The sequence below is a fragment of the Papaver somniferum genome, chromosome 7 (genome assembly GCF_003573695.1).
Source record: "Papaver somniferum cultivar HN1 chromosome 7, ASM357369v1, whole genome shotgun sequence".
Taxonomy (NCBI): domain Eukaryota; kingdom Viridiplantae; phylum Streptophyta; class Magnoliopsida; order Ranunculales; family Papaveraceae; genus Papaver; species Papaver somniferum.
The window spans coordinates 253,248,769-253,269,745 of NC_039364.1; the positions used below are offsets into that span (position 1 = coordinate 253,248,769).

The 20,977-nt window shown below is 37.8% G+C and overlaps 1 protein-coding gene across 1 annotated transcript; it reads left to right on the forward strand.

Annotated features, from left to right (window-relative positions):
- Positions 1-14,118: 14,118 nt before the first annotated feature.
- On the forward strand, positions 14,119-15,611 carry LOC113296356. The gene is made up of 2 exons (XM_026544663.1): positions 14,119-14,509; positions 14,620-15,611. Exons 1-2 carry the CDS (start codon positions 14,119-14,121, stop codon positions 15,609-15,611), a joined length of 1,383 nt encoding a protein of 460 aa, XP_026400448.1.
- Positions 15,612-20,977: the final 5,366 nt, after the last annotated feature.

The following is a 20,977-nucleotide window of genomic DNA, read 5'->3' on the forward strand; positions in this document are numbered from 1 at the left end:
AAAAAGTTCTTATTAGTCGCACATAACCTTGGAGCCGAGTTATCTCTTCATGTATGTCACTTCTACGAAGTCTGGATAGGTTAGGCTATTACTCAGTTAAATACATCGTGGCAACCTATACAAGACTAGAGACAATCCATGACTCTACTAATTCCTACAAGAAATCAAAAAATGTTACACAAGGGAATTATTCATGGGTATCGGTCTGGTGGTTTACAATTAAATGCGGCGTGGCAACACCCCATGATAAGGAATTAACAAGTAGTGGTGACAGTTAAGAGTGGTTAACGGAGTGATGGAGTAATGGCTTACATGCTTTTGGAAACTTCCCTAGCTTAATGGGAGTACCTTTACCATTACCTCCACTATCTCCATCTCCTCATCTCTTCATGACTTCCACTACTTATGAGGAAATAGTGAGTATTCCCTACGTCAATAAATAGGTGCCTTTGCCTATTCAAAAGGACGGAAAAAGCTTATCATTCTCAAGCTCTGCTTTTTTTCATAGTTTGATAACCTCACACACGATAATTCAATCACTACTGATTTCCTCAAATTTCTTTGCTTTCCCTCCCCTAAGATTAATCCATCTCCTGTCTTTGTAACCGAAGCAAAACGTGAACTGCCAATTTCTTGGTTTAAGATCGTTTTGTAAGATCTTGATTTTCGAACCTAAAGAAAGTACTTCGACAGTATATTGTTTTACCTAGGAGTAATTTTTGGGTATTAACAGACCTGAATACGTTTGTGTTGTGGCACAATCGACTTGGACACCCAGGTTCTACTATAATGAGTAGAATTGTTCAGAGCTTTCAGGGACATCCTTTACATAAATTTCTGTTCAACAAAGAACTTGGTTGTACTTCTTGTTCTTTGGGGAAACTGATTAGAAAACCGTCCTTGACAAAAATGGTTCTAGAAATACCTGCTTTCTTGCAAATAATTCAAGGTGATATATGTGGTGTTATATATACATCCTTATAGTGGACCATTTCAGTATTTTATGGTTCTAATCGATGCTTCTGCTAATTGGTCACATGTTTGTTTACTTTCGACACGTAATTTAGCATTTGCTCGGATTCTTGCCCAAATCATCAGATTACGTACTCCTTTTACTGATTATTCTATCAAGTCTTTCCGTCTTGATGATGCAGCAGAGTTTTCTTCAAGAGTATTTGGTGCATATTGCATGTTGTTAGGCATTGAGGTTGAGCATCTTGTTGCTCATGTGCATATGAAGAATGGTTTAGCGGAACCATTCATTAAACACCTGCAACTCATTGCTCGACCTAAGCTTATGATAACTCAGCTCCCTATTTCTGCTTGGGGACGTGCAATTTGCACGCTGTTACACTGGGACGTCATCGACCTTATGCAAATAATCAGTATTCCCCATTAAAACATGTGCTAGGTCATACACCCGATATATCCCATTCGCGTATTTTTGGCCGTGCAGTTTATGTTCCTATTGCGCGCGCCATCACAATGCACCAAGTTTAGACCACAACGTCGACTTGGGATATATGTTGGTTTTGACTCACCATCTATAATTCGATATCTTGAACCATTAAGAGGGGATGTTTTTACGGTAAGATTTGTATTTTGTCATTTTTATGAGACATTCTTCCCGACATTAGGAGGAGGAAATCTACTGCCTGAGGACCGAGGTGAATTATCCTGGTATACTCTAAAGTTATCTCATCTTGACGTATGCACAAATCAGTGTGAAACTGAGGTGCACGATATTTTACATCTTCAAATTCTTGAAAATCAAATGACTGATGCCTTTACAGATATAATAAAAATAATGAAAGTATATGTGCCAACTAAAAATGTTTCATCATGTATTGATGTTCCTATAGGACAATCTGTGGATGTGGCAGCAAATAATTCGTTGATAGACACATTTTTGTGTCTAAATTGTCTTCAATGTTTGTATCGTTAGTGCTCGAATTTTGTATCAATTATGGTGTTTTTATGTGTGTGTATGTGTTTTTGGATAAATAAACTCTTATGGAAAAGTTGGTCGAAAAGTGGTTTTTGGACCCCCGGAGAAAATTATTAAAGGCACACACCGATTTACTAAGGGAACCCCAATACAACTGCTAAAGGGATCCCTGTCGTGGATAAGGGGTACCTTTCATCTTCTTCATTCAAATTTCAGTTTTGGCGGGAATTTTTTCAAGTTGAAGAACAGAATTAGGGTTCGTGTTCTGGGCGTGTTTTAAGGAGATTCAATGGCTGAAATTGTTAGGGATGACTTGAATCAGATTAACCGGCGTGGTATGATCTTCAGAATCAACTGGATTTGGCTGGAAAATCGTGTGGAATCAAAACAGGGCAGTGCATCTTTTAAAAACCGATTATCCCTGTTTTGGATCTGGGGGATTTTTAGGAAGATTCAAGTGTTATAATCGATTGGATTGTGCCTGTTTCAGCTAAACATCGCCGGTAACTCCATCAAATTCGAAGAAATTGGGAAGGAGAAATGTATTTGAGTAAAATAGAGCAATGTTTATTCTCGGGATATTATGTGTAGGATTCGCGTGTGTTTACAGCATGTTCAACGCAATCTGAGACGTGTACACAACTTGTTAATGCGTGATTGAATGATTATTAACAGTTGCAGGCACAGACGCAGGAAAGAAAGGAAAGAAAACAACCCGATAATATATTTTCTTAACTGCGAGTGATGTTAAAGATTTGTGGAGTTAATGTGGTCCTGTCGAATCCTGTCGAGTATATATAGAGTGCTGAGGAGTGGCAGTAGGGTTACAGAGAGTTTGGGAGAGTTTAGAACATTACAGAGCCGAGAAATTTGAGTTGCAGAGAATCACCATTTCTGTTGTTGTGAAGAACACGAAGAACATTAGACCCTAGGAGACAGTCGTAGTGCTACAGTGCCAACGACACTTCATATTTATCGTTCTCAGTAACAGTTAGGCTTGTAACAAATATAAGTGTTACAAACTCGGTTTTGTTATTTTTCTCCCATTTCATTATTGTGAACACCCTTAGAGCAATAAAAATGAATTTTGAGCGTGTTTCCAATATGATAAGAGGCTAAGTACCCGGTGACTGAGGCAATGGAGGAAACTATTCACTCATGCTTGATTAGTAATTTCTTTTTAAATTTTCTTAATTATTTATTTTATTTAATTTACAGGGATCAACATAAAGATAAAAATGGTTTTCTTAACTCGTTGTGAATCAATTTGATGTATTATGCTTAGAATTAATTCTTTGATAATTCATGCTTATGGATTACAATTCAATATTTGGACACCTTATAGATCAATATTGAATTAATGAGATAAGAGCTTAATAATAATTTTTGAAATATTAATTCAAACCAATCAACTAGAAGTAATAGTGGAATATGAAGCCTTAGTCCACTTTTAAATCTTGAAATCAAATTTTGCATTAAATTTTGTTTATTTTTAAGTTTCATTAAGTCTAAAATCTATTGCTTTCACAAGTCTTGAATGAACAATTACTACAACATCATTAAAATCGAATCAATTTTTGGCGCCGCCGACGCGGACTTGTTTTTAAGTTAGAGTTTTTAGATTCATTTTTTAGGTTTTTTTTTTATTATTATTTTATTTTTTATTTTTTTTCACTTTGTTCTATTTTACGTTTCTTTGGGTATTTATCTTTGTACTACAGGTTTGGAATTTGGACCGAAAAGAAATTGAGCCAAAGACTTTGGTGACTAAAAGACTTGGAGTCAAAGCTAAAAGCTAAAAGAAAAGGAAGAAAGACAAAGAATTTATTTTTTTTATTTTTAAACCCTAAGGAAGGGTAATTAAGTATTAAATTGCAAAGGGAAGGACGGCAATAACGATATTGCCTCGGCCCCTCGGGTTCGTACACTGACATAGGAGTTGGTGTCTCGAGTTGACTTCAGCGGTTTATCCCACGCCTGGAACGGGAGGTAAGTTTTTTATAAACACCCGTGAATCCCCTGTCAGCGGGTTACTGTCTTTCTTCGTATGCATATATGTCGAGGAATTGAATACAGACTTTAATTTCTAGTAAATGGCAAGGCCTGGAAAATCAAGATAAGGACTCGGATTTCATCACCGTTTCCTTCTTGCCCTCCTTAGGAACACGTAACCTACGCGAACCTAAGCCTTAAAATTTGGAATAGAACGAGACAGTAGGGTAACGAGCTTAATAGGAAAGTCGTTCAAAAGACCTATTGGTTGCTCTATTAAGCATATCTCGAAGTTCATGATGATTATTGTAAGTTGAGGGAGCCGCTCTGCATCCCAGGGAAACGTTGCCGGTGAGGCGGGGGTATCAAAGCTCCACTACGCTTCTCCTGTCTCTATTTAACTTACATTAATTTAGATTGATTCCAGAAAGGTTTGTTGAATTGTAACGAATTGCCTTTCGAAAGAATAGAAGCTGGTCTAAAAACAATCTAAGGGAGCCATCATGCTTTTTGTTTGATAGATACAATAGGCTTGTTGTGGTGGAGTCAGCCTTGTGTGTGTTTGAACTTCCCTTCCTTTTAGGATTTTTGTTTTTTGTTTTTCTAGTGTATGCCCGAGGTCATTAGAGACCAGGCTTGGAAAAGAGACACTCTAGGTCGTTTGATTAGTGAAAAACCTAGTAGTTCTTATTGTGGAAGCGGGGGGCTCGAAGACTCTTCTTTTGAGAGCCCTGTTATCGGAAATTTCAGATTTGAAAACTTGACACTTAGTGAAGAAAGTACTCCTAGTCCTTTGGTAGTGCTAGAAATGGAAACTTTGAAAGCTTTGTTGAACCCAACTAGGACTTCTCATCCGTCATGTATCAAGTAAGCTGAAACTGAGGCAAATTATGAACTGAAACCTGGGACCATACAATCCCAATCTGTTAGAGCATAACTCGGTTGAACCCACCAAGCGTTGGTATATCAAGTTTGGTAGTCATATTTTAGTGAATGAAAACTCATATAAGAGTCGCTTGATTATGTACTAGAGACAACTTCGTATAAGTTAGACTAGAAAGTCTAGGAATATGAGACATACAAGTATTACTTGAAGACTTGAAGAACGCGAAGAAGTAAGAGAGCTACAACGACGACATCATCCTTCCTCTTGCGGTTAGTAATATTGACTTGAACTGTTTCATTCCTAACGTATCTTTCAAGTCATGCTATATTGAAAACATAACTGCGAAGCTGTGAATGAATATTTTACTCTAGTAGTGAGACATGATCATATGATCATAGTATTAAGGAACTAGACTACGAAGTATAACACTTATCTTTTGAACTTCGTAGATATGACATCGACATAATCTTATGAATGCTATTGTGATTATGTGTATGGGTAAAGGTGAAGATTTCATCTTAGGAAACAATGTTTTACATTAGTTTAAAGGAAGTACATTCATGAACTTGTTTTATAAATTGAAAGGGAAATCGCTAGGCTTATTGGTATTGTTATTCATTGCATATCTTTGGATTACCAATATGTGTGAGATGGTAGAAACGATCATAACTTGTTATGTATCTTGGTATAACTAATCACAATGCCTGCCTTATGATTTGATATGACTAGTTTTGATTAATTAGTGTAACCGATCCTAAGTAATCACCTTAGATGGTATGGTCGATATTTGAAATTGGTGTGACCGATCCTAGTAATTGGTGCGACCGATCACAAAAGAGTTGTGTATAATTGGTGTAACATGTCCTAGTAATTGGTGTAACCGATCCTAATGGCTGATGTGACCGATCACAAGAAATACCATGAGTATATGGTAACCGGTCCTGGTAATTGATGTAACCGATCCTGGTAACTGATGTAACAAGTCCTGGTAACTTGTGTGACCGATTACAAGTGTTCCATATTAAGGTATAACCGATCCTAGTGATTGGTAGAACCGATTGAACCCATGAATGTGATTTGATATTTGATCAATCACATAGTTGTCTTGGAATACAGATGAACCAATTCTAAACTTGCTTGGAAGTGTGTTATAATCGATTCCAAGATTGTAAATATGAAAGAGGATTTACAAAGAAAAGATGTCAATATGCATTGAACACGAACATTAACTCTTATCTTTTATTGTTCAAAGATATTTCTTAATTACTCAAGGAGATCCCGGTCCGAATAAATTAAGAATATTTTAATTAAGGTTGTTAGTTTTATGTGCTTTAATTACCAGCAATTAAGTGCATATCTCTAGAGAATAAAAATTAATAATGTGCATTTACTAATTGAAGATTTTCTATTGAGAGATTTCGTAAATTGGTGGACAAAGCATTTCCTGGAATTATGAAAACCGAATGGGCATTTATTGCATATCTTGAGAATACTTTCGTTTTTGGAAATTCCTTGGTGTCCAAACATCCTTGGTCTATAAATACCTAAGTTTGCGTTTCTAGCAAACTATCCTAGGAGACAGGCAAACTTCATCTTTTTGTTGTTTTTGGTGGACCCGTCTATCCGGAGAGGAAAGTACCCTAATTAGGCGAAAGCTCTTACGACTGCTCGTTTAAAGACTTTTGTGGGATCAAGAAGCTCTACGAGTACCGTTGGTGGGAAACTAGATAATTGCAGTTTATTAGTTTTCGATTAATTTGATTGACTAACGGTTGTTGAACTTTGATTGCACCTAGTTTGTTTATTCTTGAAAATATTCTCTTCTGATATAAGATTCACTCGAACTAGATCGAAGTGTCGACGAGGTCTTTAATACTGTTTGTAGATCTAAAGACATCTTGTGATAATCTATTGTTAACAGACTCCGTTCTATGCGTGATTGATCACAAGAGATTCAAGTGGTGTTGTGCATGTTTAATTGAAGATTAAAGAAGATTTCTTATTGGTTTCTCATATCTCTGTGTAGCACAAACCTTAATCGACTGAGATCCGACTAGAATCGAATTTATTCAATTGATTAGTTGTGTGAGATCGGTAACACCTAATAGTTCTCTGAGATCTATTTTAATTGTTACAAATTCGAATCCTATTACTAGGTAATATGGATTGGATTGATCTAACCAGGCAAAGGAGTTTATTAGTTTAAACGGAAGAGCCTTTGCATATGACTTGAGATATCTTTATCTGGAAAGAATCAAGAGAGTTGTTACCAAACAGATTTGTTGTTCCTTTACTGTTTGGAATACGACCCAAAGGAATTGTTCCAGTGCGTGCACTTATTAAATGTCGGAAGCGCAGGGATACTGAAGAAACTAAGTGAACTAGGGTTCGTTGCTTGGTCTCAACTATACGAAGTTAGTTTAGATTTTGTATAGCGGCTTAATTTTGAGAGTATTCAATTGTGGACTAGGTCCCGGGGTTTTTATGCCTTTGAGGTTTCCTCGTTAACAAAATCTTGTTGTGTCATTTACTTTTCCTTTCCGCAATTATAATTATTGTTATTATAATTTAAAGTAAATTACACAAACGTTAACTTCGCTTTACATGATAGTGATCATATAGAGTTTGGTTAAGTCCGAACATATTATCAAGTAATCACACTTTGATTGTTGTATTGTCTCGATCTCGTATCCATAGACGATCACACAAAGTGTGAATACCGATTTGTCGTATTGTCTCGACTTTGTCCATAGACAATCACTTTCGGTAAGAGGACTTATATGTGGAAATTTTAAAGATTGTGGTGTATTTGGGTACCCTCATCTTTTCACAACTTTTTAGGGAAAGAAAATGAAAACCCCTAGTTTCATGTTAGGGAATTTGAGGAAATTTGTAGTACTCTGAAAATTAAAAACCTAGATGATGATGCTTTGAAACTTAGGTTATTCCCCTTTTTCCTGAAAGATAAAGCCAAATCTTGGATGTATAGTTTGCCTTCTGAGTCTATTGAAACTTACGAACAACTTACATCTGCCTGTTTAATAAAGTTTCTCCTTAGGCACAAAACATCATCTATTAGACAACATATTATCACATTTGCTCATCACGAGGGAGAATTCTTATATAGGTATTTGGAAAGATTCAATGATTTGATAGCCCAACGTCCTCACCATGGTTTAGAGAAGGTTATGCTAATTCAGATCCTTTATGAGGGTTTAGATTATTCGACAACAACCAATGGTTGGATCTTTATGCACAGGTGAGTTTGAGAATAAAGATGTTGATCAGGCGATGAACTTTATGAACGAAATCTCCTAAAAGACCCGGCAATGGAAAAATGGTAGGAAGCGAGATGAAAGTCGGGCTGACGAATTTAAACCAAGTGATGTGCACTCATGTTTTGCTGTTGAGGAGTCTGATGCTGGCTAAGAATGCAAGCGAGATGAAAGTCGGGCTGACGACTTTAAACCAAGCGCGACCCACTGGTTTTGTGTATCTATCTCTATCTTTTTATCTCTTAAATCTTTTATCTTTATTTTTCTTATTTTGGATATTTGCATACCAAAACTCAAACTCTTAGAGATTTTTGAACAATTTAGAATGAACACTAACCTTTCTAAGTAGGTGGAATTTTTTCTTGACGATGAGGTATATATTGGCTGAGTTGGGATTAGATGCCAACTAAATAGCTTGTTTAGTGTTCATCCTCTATCGTTCAGAAGTAGCCATGAGTTGGAGTATCATTTTTGTAGTTACATTCTTATATTTTTATTTTCTTATTTTGCATATCATTTTAGGAATTTCCCACCTTGAACTTTACTTTGAATGACTAAATTTTACATTGAGGACGATGTAAAGTTTAAGTCCGGGGGAGTATTTATGTAATTTGTAGAGTTTGATGCCTTTAGTTAAAAAAAAAACTAGAAAAATAATAAAAAAATTTGATTTGTAAACTCCGAAATCTAGAAACTTTTGCCTTCAGGAAGACACCAGACAATATAAGTGGATGGAACCATCTTGGTTGCAGGAGTTGAGGAACCCATTAACTAAAATGACAAAGCTCAGGCGCTAAAAATAACATGATAGTTGTTACCATATCTCGGAATTGTCACCATATCACCTTCTGTTTTTAATTTTTGCAACCTTTTTGTTTCTTTAAGTGATTTGGTGGGGCTCTAACATCGAATTGTTATCACTGTTAGGTTGAAATAGAGGATTGAGTTACTAAAAAAAAAATGATCAGACCAATTAGACCAATCAGATTGCTTATTTGAGAAAAAAATAAAAATAAAATATAATGACACTTGGATAGCAATATGTGTGTGTTCTCCCTGTCTCCGTCGCCTAAACAAGCGTGGAAAGCAGGATCCATGGGAATTACCATATAATCTGATGACAAGAAGCATGCGCTTGGATCCAAAAGATCTAATCATGTTGCAAAATAAAAAACAAAAAAAAAAAAAAAGAGAAAAAAAAATTGAACAAAAATAAAAGAAAATCAAAAAAAGGTTTTTAACAGAGAGGAAAGAGAGGCTCCGGGCAATTTTCAAGCGATTGAAAGTCTGAGAATTTTTTCTTGGATTTCTTTGGGGTTTCTCCACAGATTCCCATCTTTCTATCCTCCCTCAATTCGCTTTGTTATTTTCTTGAGAACGATGCACTTTACAACGGCTGATTTTCTCTCGATCCAGGGTGGTTATTGCAGTTATCTTTCGGAACCATGCGTAGAACACGATCCATACAATCTTCCTCTTCCTCCATACTTCCCAGGGCATCATCATCGTCACTAGTTAATTCTCCTACTACATCGTCTCGACGTTCCCAATCCCAATCGTCTCAACAGTATGGTAGCCCTTCGTCGGTTTCATCCCCAGTCACCGAAAACCAATACTTTCAGAACCCATCATCGTCGTCACAAGGTGATAAAATCCCTTGTCCATTTAAGAATTATGATGGGTGCATTGGTGGGGTTGCAGGTAGGGGGTATGCCAAGAGTGCAATTTACAAACATATTCATGATAAGCACTTCCCCACAGAGAGGCACAAGGATAAATGCCGAGATAGAATCCACAATAACATTGACTGTTATCTTGCTTAGGAGAAAAGTCTGAAGGAAACGCAGATGTGGCTGTGCATCCATTGCTTACATGTTCATGCCTGGAAGAAGCCATGCAACAATCATCAGCCTGGAGATACAATCCTTGGTCCATACAAGGAAGGCATGGTTGAATTTTTAATCTATGGGGTTGATAAACCCCAAGGGGAAATAGTATATGTGGTTTCTGCAAACAATGATCCTCGGATAATCCAGGATAGTGGTCTCACCGTGGATTTACTTAATAGCATCTTTCAGAAGCGTATACCTACTACTGTAAGTATACCTCCATAGTGCAAATTGAATTTTCCCCGGACCCTAAAAGCTGCCTTGGACAAAGTACTTGAAAGTCCCAACAATATGGAGGCATGGTATCAACTTTTATTGCTCCCTGTGTGTACTTTAAACCTTTACAGACCAGAGAACTCAACTGAAGAACGCTCCGACAACCGTAGGAAGCTTCAAATCACCACAATTAACCAATCTCTGGCTCAGTGGAGGGAGCCTAATGGATGCATTAACTTGGCTCAGCAACTGCTTACATCTTCCAGCCAAAGTAACAAACACAGGCAGTCCAACAAGAAGAAAAAGAAGAATCCTAATTTGGATGCATGTAGAAAGAAATTGGGGTACGGTCATTACACTGCAGCAGTGCGCATACTTTCTTCTGATGGCATAGCTTCACCAACGCCTGGAACACTGTTTGAACTTCAGTCGAAACACCCATATGCTCCACCACCATCCATCCCAGCGGAAGACGTCTATGTTGCTTCCCTATCGGTTGATGCTGCACAAGTATTAGCTGCTATCAAAAGCTTCCCTAAAGGCACCTCAAGTGGAAGAGACGTCCTTAGGGCGCAACATCTGTTATATACCTTAAGCGGCCCTGCAACAGCTGTGAATGAAGAACTCCTACAGTCTATTTCAGGCATCATCAATTTGTGGCTCGGCGACAACTGTCCTCCTAGCCTCGGTGAATACATCGCAAGCGCCCCCTGACCCCTTTACTTAAACCAGGAGGAGGACTAAGGCCAATTGCAGTCAGTACAATATGGAGGAGGCTTTGCTCCAAACTTGCCGCCACTGCATCATGTAAACGATTGGCTTCTTACTTGGGCACTCACCAATTTGGCGTAGGTGTACCCTGTGGGGGAGAAGGTATAATGCATGCCGCTAATCGACTGTTGGAAATAAAAGGTGCGTGTAACACCGAAACAATGATGCTCATTGATTTTAGCAACGCCTTCAATCTCGTTGATAGAACTGTGTTAATTAGAGAGGTTAGAACACACTGCCTTGATATTGCTTGATGGGTAGATTTTTGTTATTCGCAGCCAGCTAGGCTATATTACAATGACTCTATCATATTTTCTACTCAAGGTGTGCAACAGGGAGACCCCCTTGGTCCCCTATTATTCACACTAACCCTACAACCTCTCGTCAACCTGATTGCTATACAATGCAACTTGGATTTCCATGCATGGTACCTGGATGACGGTACCATAGTAGGTGATACACTAGAAGTGGCTAAGGCTTTGAAAATCATACAGTCGGAAGGACCTAAACGGGGCTTACATGTAAATATAAAGAAAACTGAAAAAGATGTAGTAAAGTTGTTGGTGTTTTGTACTAGATTCATAGAATCTACATTGCTGAACAATTTGTATTCGATTGAATATTAAGAAAGATAATTGGGTTTACAGGACAGATCGGAATATATAGCTCGACTCTCTCATTCACTCTTACAATTATCACGTGCGATACACTCTCATATGACAACACACGCACAATTAACACACTGACAGAACTCTATTCTATTACCCTCCCTGAATCTCAAGTGGGTTGTAAAGACTACTTGAGATTGCACTCTCATATGATAAATAGGCGCAATTCACACACTCGCAGCACTCGATGATCTATACTAAGTTGATGTAGATTCAGGCAGTAAACCTCACTTGTTGTAGCATGAGAAGTAAGAGAGTAGGATATGATATAAAAGCAACAGGAGGAGCAGTTGGCATAGCAGACTAGCATTCGATGTTGCAGCAGTAGATATTGCTGTAAGTATACCAGATAATCAACATAACACAAGAGGCATGATGACAAATGAAGCTAGAGCAGACTCGCACACTAGTATCAATTTGAGACGATACTAATAATTGTCCAGCTAAAGCAATATAGTGTTGTTGATGCAGTACAAGATGGGATAACCAATAAAATCCGCAGACTATAACAACTAGCACTCTTCCACAATAGCAAGTTGATATTGGTGTAGGCAAAAAGAAGCAGAAGTGCAGAAGTAGTAGTAACAGGTCATGAGTTGTCAGTTTAAAGAATAATGACGAAATCCAAAAAAGAATTATGTAGCAGTTCTGTAGCTTACACCGGTGTAGAACAGATGTTTCATTAGGTGTTCAACAACCTATCTCAACTCATAGGAGAGAAAGGACCAAGTGTATGTCCTTCTTACGCGCACACAACTCCCGACACCGATAATCACCTAACACCAGCACTAACAAATATCTGTATAGCTGTGTATATGTCTGCCAAAAAAAACCCATAGTTGACTTCATAACTGAACTGTTGGATAGAGAATGAATGATAAATACATTGAATGCTAGAACTGCATAAAATCCTTTAAGAGCTGTAATAACATTTCGGCACCGTACACCAATCTATCAACACACAACTCTCACCATTCTACCAACGCCATCTTTCTTCGCAATCCAGCAAACAAAAAACAAAACAAAAGAAGAAACAGAAAAGTAACCAGCAGGAGTTGAATGGTCCTTGCATTATTCAATCAACACAAACAAGAAACTAACCCGGATATGAAGAAAAACAACAGTAAAGATAAAGGATAAAGGATTGCATGCCACATTCTCAACTGAATGCAGACTCATCAAAAAGAAGTCCAACTTGTATGCCAGTGCCACACTAATTTCAGTTTCATAACATCATCCTCAGCTCCATCATTCAAACACACAAACCAACTCACTCACATTCCACTACTATGAGGAGTGTACCAAAGTAACATTGAGAGGAGGAGCTAACCGAAGCAAGATTAAGCACACAAAGGTGCATCAAACAGTCGACAGACACACATACCCCACTATTCTACCGAATTTAAGAAGAATCCTTCTTCACTATCCAATGGAACAAAATTAAGCATCTCTCTAACTAACTCTTGTATCAGAAATTAACATGCTCAGATCGAATAGATTCAGGAATCATTACTAGTAGGAGTTGATAAAAGAACTATGTCAAATTCAAACCAAGTTATGATGAAAAATAGTTTCTGATGATAAAATTGAATCTTGTTGAGATAGTGTAATAGAAATCGAACACAAGAAATCAAATCAGAAGTAATCAAAAGATAAAATTAGAGATTACCAGCATAGATTCGATTTAAGCAGTTGAGGTAGAAGAATCAAGTTCCAACGAAAAACACAATTGAAAACCTAAATCGCCAAGAGCTCAAGTGATTTAAACCAAACTCCAGATCTAAGAATCTTGTTTAATTCTGTTTGAAGACGTAGAAGAAGGTAAAGACTGCTCCTGTGATTCTTTTTGTTCTTGAACAACCTATCCAAAACGGGAATGCAGCTTCAGGTTCTGTGACAACTGCTGAAATTTTGAGCATAGATGACACTGTTGAGACGGAACAACAGTTGATGGATGATTAGCACTTTCTGAAGCTACAATGTGTACAACGTCTGCTGAGTTTGAGAGACTCAAGACTGCTTTGGCGCATTCAGTTCTAGTTAATAGGGAAAAATCGTTGAGTACTTCTGCCTTGAATACTAGGTCAGGTGGGAATATCGAATTGGCAAGAACTAGACTTCCCAAACCTGATAGGATCCTTGCTACATCCATGTCTATGCCTTTGTGCGATGCTCTTGAACAAAGCTCGGAGTATGTTAATCATAATAAGTTTAATATTTTCAGGGACAACAATAATGAACTTTCGGTGTTGGGGAAAGTTGATGAAGCGGCTAGGAAAGCCAAGCACCAGCAGTTATTAGCTCTACAGGAGAAAATTGATTCATTGAAAGACCATGATTCCTTGTCTGACTTGGATGACATCTCTGAGTTAGGAATACGTGCTCGCAGGGGTAATTCTCCAGGTATAAATACCTCCTCAAAGAATGCTAATCAAGTTAAGCTATCCAAGAAAAATAATCCCAAAGTTTAATTATGCGAGTGTTATTTTGGAATATAAATGGTGTTGCTCGTGAGGCAGCACAATCAAAACTTTGTGATATGATTAGGGAGTTTAAACCTGATGTCTTTTGTCTAGCTGAACCAAAAGTAGCGTGTTCTGCCAACTTTCGAAGGCGTCTTCAGATGGAAGGTTACTCTCAAAATGTTATTCGTAATGCTTCTTTTTCTCATGTGGCTAATATTTGGATTTGTTTCTTAGATGGTTTGGTTCCTTCGGTTGTAAATAGAAGTAGGCAGGCTATTACTATTGCGGTAGAGGGTGTGCACATTTCTTTTATCCACGCAAGTTATGTTCAAGTGACAAGAAGGAGGCTTTGGCAGCAGCTTGATTTGCAAGATTCAGTTACACCTTGGCTGGTCATGGGTGATTTTAATTTTATTCTGCGTTTGGATGAGAAAAAAGGAGGGTGGAACCTAGAACTTCAGCCATTAATGAGTTTAGTGATTGGATGGATGATAATGATCTTTTTGAAGCTGATGCTTTGGGTTCTAAATTTACTTGGGCGAATGGTCAATCGGGTTCACATAGAATCATCAGTAAACTTGATAGGGCTGTTATTAATAGTGCTTGGTTAGCTAAGTTTGAAAATTGGCGGTATAAAGATCTTCCTAAAGAAGTTTCCGACCATTCAACTCTTCTTGGTTATCCTTTTGTGGTGCCAAGGCCAAAGAGAGCTCCTTTTAGAGTTCAAAAAATGTGGTTCTTACATGAGGATTTTATTCGCATGGTTAGTGACAGTTGGAATGCACCAGTTCACGGTTCGCTAGATTTTATTTTTCCTTATAAGATGAAAAGGCTGAAGGTGACAATGAAGGATTGGAATCTTAGAGTTTTTGGTATTATTCATTCTCATTTGAAGCAAGACCAACTTCGTTTTGAGACTGCAGCTAGAAATTCAGATGATGATCCAAGTAATATTGCTAAACTTAATGCTATGAAAGACGCTATGGAAATCCTTTCTGAGACGAGGTTACAACATATTACTATGTTGAAACAAAAGTCTAGGAATCAATGGTTGGTTGAAGGCTCAAGTACCACGAATTTCTTTCATAATAGCATTCGTATTAGGAGAAGCAATAACACTATTTCTGAATTGGTTGATGCCAATGGTGTTACTATTACTGACTATGATCAATTGAGTAATCATGCGGTTCAGTTTTATGAAGACAAGTTCAATGGCCAGGACTTGGATATTGATGATGAGTTATTCAATTTTGATCACCCCTCCATCTCAATAGAAGAAAGTAATGATATGGACAGAATCCCTTCTCCGGAAGAAATCAAACAAGTTGTTTTTGAGTTAGGTGCGGATAGTGCTCCTGGTCCGGATGGATTTTCTGGTTGTTTCTATCGTCATTGCTGGGATATTATTCAAGATGATTTGATAAAAGCCATTATTTACTGTTGGAATACTGGTCACATTCCTAATGGTGTCAATTCTTCCTTGATTATTCTGCTGGCCTAGGTAAGAGGTGCTAATACTCTTCGCAACTTCAGGCCTATTGGTCTTAGTAATTTTTTCTTCAAAATATTTACTAAGATTCTAGCTTCCAGACTAAGCAGTGTTTTGGACAAACTTGTTTTTGAGGAACATGTAGCTTTCATGAAAGGCCGCAATATTCATGAAAATATCAGTTTAGCTTCAGAAATGGTTAATGAGCTTCACATCAAGCGAAAAGATGGCAACATTGGTCTTAAACTTGATATCTCTCAGGCATTTGACACTGTGAGTTGGTCTTTTGTTTTGGAAGTTTTTCGTAGATATGGCTTCTCTAAGAAGTGGTGTGCTTGGCTTTTGGATATTTTGAGTTCTGCTAGAATCTCTATTCTTCTGAATGGCAGTCCGGAGGGCTATTCAAAATTAATAGAGGTTTGCGTCAAGGTGATCCTTTATCTCCCTTGATTTTTGTGTTGATTGAAGATGTTCTTAGCAGAAATATTACGAAACTCTTTCGTGATAAAAAGATGACTCCTATGGTTATAAGAAATGGGTTTTCTCCTACTCATGTATTTTTTGCTGATGGCATTATGATTTTCTGTAAGGGCAATCTTAAAAGTGTGCATAATCTGGTGGATTTGTTGGGTAAGTATCAAGCGGCTTCAGGTCAAACTGTTTGTCATCAAAAAAAGTAAAATTTACTATGGTGGTGGATCTTTGAGTAGGAGGACTTACCTTGCTGATTTTTTGGGAATGAGTGTGGCCACTTTTCGGGATCGTTATTTGGGAGGTCAGATTATGCCTGGCATGGTGCGATTTCATTACATTTGTAATGTCATTGAGAAGATTAAAACTCAGCTTGCGGGGTGGAAGGGGAGATTACTATCTTTTCATGATCGTATTGTGCTTGTTAAGTCTGTTATTGCGATCCATTCGATTCATAACATGGCTGTCTATAAATGGCCAAAAAAATTCATATTGCAATGTGAGAGAGCAATTAGAAATTTTATTTGTTCTGGTGATTCCAATATTATCCGTGCGGTGGTGGTGGCGTATGATAAAGTTTGTTGTCCTTTTGAGGAGGGAGGGCTTGGCTTGACTCGTATGGCTACTATGAACAAGGCGTTTCTTATGAAGTTATGGTGGAAAATTCGAAATTTCCAAGAAGAAGTGGGCTGGTTTTCTTAGAACCAAATACGTTGGCAGAAACGGTTGCATCAAAACTTGTGGAGTTAAATCCACAATTCTGCCAGGGATTCGCTGGGTTTATAATCTTGTAGAGAACAACACAAAAGTCTTGATTGGTGATGGTAGGACCACTTCCCTTTATTTTGATATTTGGTGCACTGATGTGTGTATTGCAGATATTCTAAATGATCAAAGACTAGATAGAAATATTATGGTAAGTGATCATTGGTCCGGTGAACATTGGTCATTTAATGAGGTTCACTGGAGCATTTTGCAGCTGTTGGAGTTAATATCGCTAACCTGCCTATGCCACAAGGTGGGGAGGACTGTAGAGTTTGGATGCCAGACCTTAAAGGTGTTTTCAGTGTGAGTTCAGCTAAAGATATAGTGCGCCAAAAATATCCAGCCATGGAGGGATCGTTGCTGATTTGGAGAAAGGAAATACATCCAGTTTTAGCAGTTCAGAACTGGAAGTTCATCCGCGGAGTCTGTGCGACTTATGATCTTTTAAAGGCCAGGTTCAAAATTTCGCTTGCTACCAGGTGTTGCCTTTGTGGAATTGATGAAGAAACGCTAGAGCATGTGTTGTTCACTTGAAGTTTTGCATCTCGTGCATGGAACTGGATTTCTCAAATTTTTGTTTAAAGCCTAACAACAATCTTGTCATTTCTTATAAAGCAGCTTAAGGAAGAAGCCATATGGTGCGTGAGTTGTGGGTTCTTGCAAATCTTGTAATTAAATCTGAGTTGTGGGTTTTGAGAAACAAGGGAGTCTTTGAACAAAAGAAGCCAAACTAGAACATGTTTTTTAAACGTGTATTGAAGCTGATCCAAGATTATTCGGTGCGGTTAAAAGGATATATGAAGAATTCAACTGAAGACGTTATTATTTTGGATTACTTTCGTGTGCAGCTTAGGAGTGTGAAGTTGCAGCAACCGATTGAATGCTTTTGGCATCCTCCGGAAAGCAATGAACTCTTGTTATGTTGTGATGGTACGGCGCGAGTAAATCCCGGAAGAGCTGGTGCAGGTGTAGTAGCTAGAGATTCTTCTTGCAATATTGTTGGTGCAGAATTATATGGGATCATTATTGGAATGGAATGGGCGACAAGATGGGGAGTTAGGCGTATTTGCATTCGTTCAGACTCTTGTAGTGTGGTTGAGGCTTTTAACAATTCTAATTTTCCTTGGTTTTCAAGACGGAGGTGGTTGGAAGTTTGTAAAAATTATGATTCTATAAGGTTCATTCATACCTACATGGAGGCGAATTTTGCAGCAGATAAAATGGCTAAGCGTGGATGTTTACTTGCTAATGAAGTGGGAATACATTATGATGGAAGACCACCCTTTTTAAATTCAGTTGAATATCCAAATGTTTCTTATTATCGTTTTAAGTAGTTTACAAGTATTTGGGGTTGTTGTGACCTCTTTTCTTGTAAACTATTCTCTGTAAATTTTGTTATCTATTAATACAAATTTTTGACTTATCAAAAAAAAAAAAATCTGTTTGAAGACGTAGCAGTGAAGCATCAAGATCAAATCTCACTCCACACCGGTAACCACCAGTAACAAATCTTCATCCAAACTCCTTGAATCTTCAAACAAACCTCCTTTAACAACTGAGACGTAGTCAATTGTTGCTTGAGATGCAGAAAAGATACATCAAAACTGAGGGAATTTGTCTTTTAAGAGAAAATCCGGATCAAATTTCATCTCAGAGATCAATTTCTGATGACAACTACCAGCAGAGATGAAGAAGAACAAAAGCAGAGAAGATGAGGTAAAGAATTTAAGGTTGAATTAGCGGAAGATAAGATCGATACCCTCAGAAATTTAAATTTCTAAGTCTGATACCATAATAAATTCATTAAGAATCTACATTGCTGAACGATTTGCATTCGATTGAATATTAAGAAAGATGATTGAGCTTACAGGACACATGGGAATATATAGCTCGACTCTCTCATTCACTCTTACAATTCTCACGTGCGATACACACTCTTATATGACAACACGCTGACAAATTCACACACTGACAGAACTCTATTCTATTATTTTGGACCAGAAACAGGGAAGAACTGAAGCTGTTGCTGGCCTGATTTGTGTGGATGATTAAGTGGGTTTGCAGAGGAATTCAACAACAACAAGAACAAGGAGAAGATACTGTGCTCTGGTGGTTTTATAGCTCGAGTTTGGAGCTGAACTGGGTTCGATATTGAGCTGATAATCAGTCACATGAAAGGTTGCTGCTCTACTAAATTTATGGGTTGTTCTACAGGGTCTTGAACTGGATTTGTATTGCAACAGCATGGCTCGATATTATGAGGAGATTGTAGCTCAAGATTGCAGGATGAATTGGGTTCGAAATGATGAGCATTTGATGCTGCCATGTTTGCTGTATATGGTTGAATGGTTTGGGATTTGCAGAGATTAGAGTCTGTGTATGTTATACGAATAATGGGTTTGTGATTGAATGAGAAATGTTTGCAGGGAATGATATGTAACATGGGCTAAAAGAGCAAGGCAAGTTAATTTATGCTAACACCAAGTCACACTTAGCACTGTTCGAGGAAAGTCTCGAAAGAAAACTCTCTTATACTACCAGGTTTCAAGATGGTGGTCTGCTTTAGATAGCAAGGCAAGAAGTGAACACACGCTATCTGTTGCTGGTGTTATGGATAGAGATGGAGGGTGTTGTTGGGTGAAGCTGAGATAGAGGAGAAACAGGTAATGAAAACTGCGACTGCACCATTTTCTTGTCTGATGTAGCCATGGTTCGATGGCTTTGTATGAATGGTATTAGGCAGTGGCTAGGTGGTGTTCTCGACACCAACTGAGAAGAGAGAAGCGGGTACCACATGTAGTCAAATTTTGGACTCTAGAAATCTGCTGGAATGAAGGGAAAGTGGCCTGAGTCTATATGGGTTGGTTTGTTTCATATTAATACAACAGCTAACAAAAGGGTGGTTACTGCCATCGGATTTGAAGATGAATGGACGGTCTTGGATGGAATTTGGTAGTTGCTTTGAATTAGGAAAGTGGGTATCTACCCAATACGAGTTTCCAGCTGAACTGGCAGGAGGGGGACAGAGTCACAGAGCTATATAAGAGGATAAAACTACAGCAAAAACCCTACCTTTTATCACCGTTTTGACGCCTGTAAAGTGCTTGAAGAGCTTGCCTGCACCTGTTCTACACAGCAGCAACTTTGGTTTGCTGCCTGGGTTTAATCTCAACTTTTCTTTCTTTTGATCTTTAAGCCATAAACCTTATTTTTGAGAACAACTATTATTATGAGTAGCTAAAACAATTATTGATTAAGGGCGGTTTCGAAGCCCGAAATATGGATTTCTGATTGATATGCAATAGTTCGTTTCTCGCCATTATTTTTGTTATTGCTCGATTTCTACCATGCTAATAATGCTTATGAGTTATGTGTTAATTGTTTAAGTTCGAAATTGAATGATTGATGCAAAATTTTATTGCTAGTTTTGAATTCTTCGACCCGTAATTGTCTAGAAAGATAAACACAAATAGCAATATATGGGTATTGGTGATGGGACTTTGTTAAGTATCCATATGTAGAAATTGACACTAGTAGGTGATTCATGCTTTTGAGTTAATCACTAGGATCAATCTTATCTCATAAAACTTAGAGCACTTGTTTAAATCATACCTAGTAAGCGTACCTCTAGGTAACTTGAATAAGTAGAATCCGGTGGTCGAGCTCTTCCGTATCCGGTGAGCTTAGGAGATAATAACGGGATAATTGAGCGTACTAATTATCCTAGGGTTGTTAGTAACAAGATAATGCGAAGAACGTAGCTATATATCGATTTGGTTTATGTTTCGTGGTCGAGAATGAATCCTTAATCAATTTCATCTCATATTGGAATACAATCTTATAATTTTTCAGAATTTTACATCACAATCCTAGAGGAGTTCATGAAGTAGGTGGAAGACCATCAGTTCATGTGAATGTTATTAAAACCCTTAAGAGTGGTAGAGTGATAGACAACAAGGTTTTCATGCCTGATAGTGAACATGATGTAGTTCACCCTTCTGAACCAGAAATTAAAGAGACTGATAGAGTCTCTAAAGAGAACAATTAGGCTCCTGATAAGCCTGGATTTGTTCCTAGAGACCCATTCCCACAATTGCTAGTATCAACTAAGAAGGAGTCCACTTTTAATGATATTATGGAGG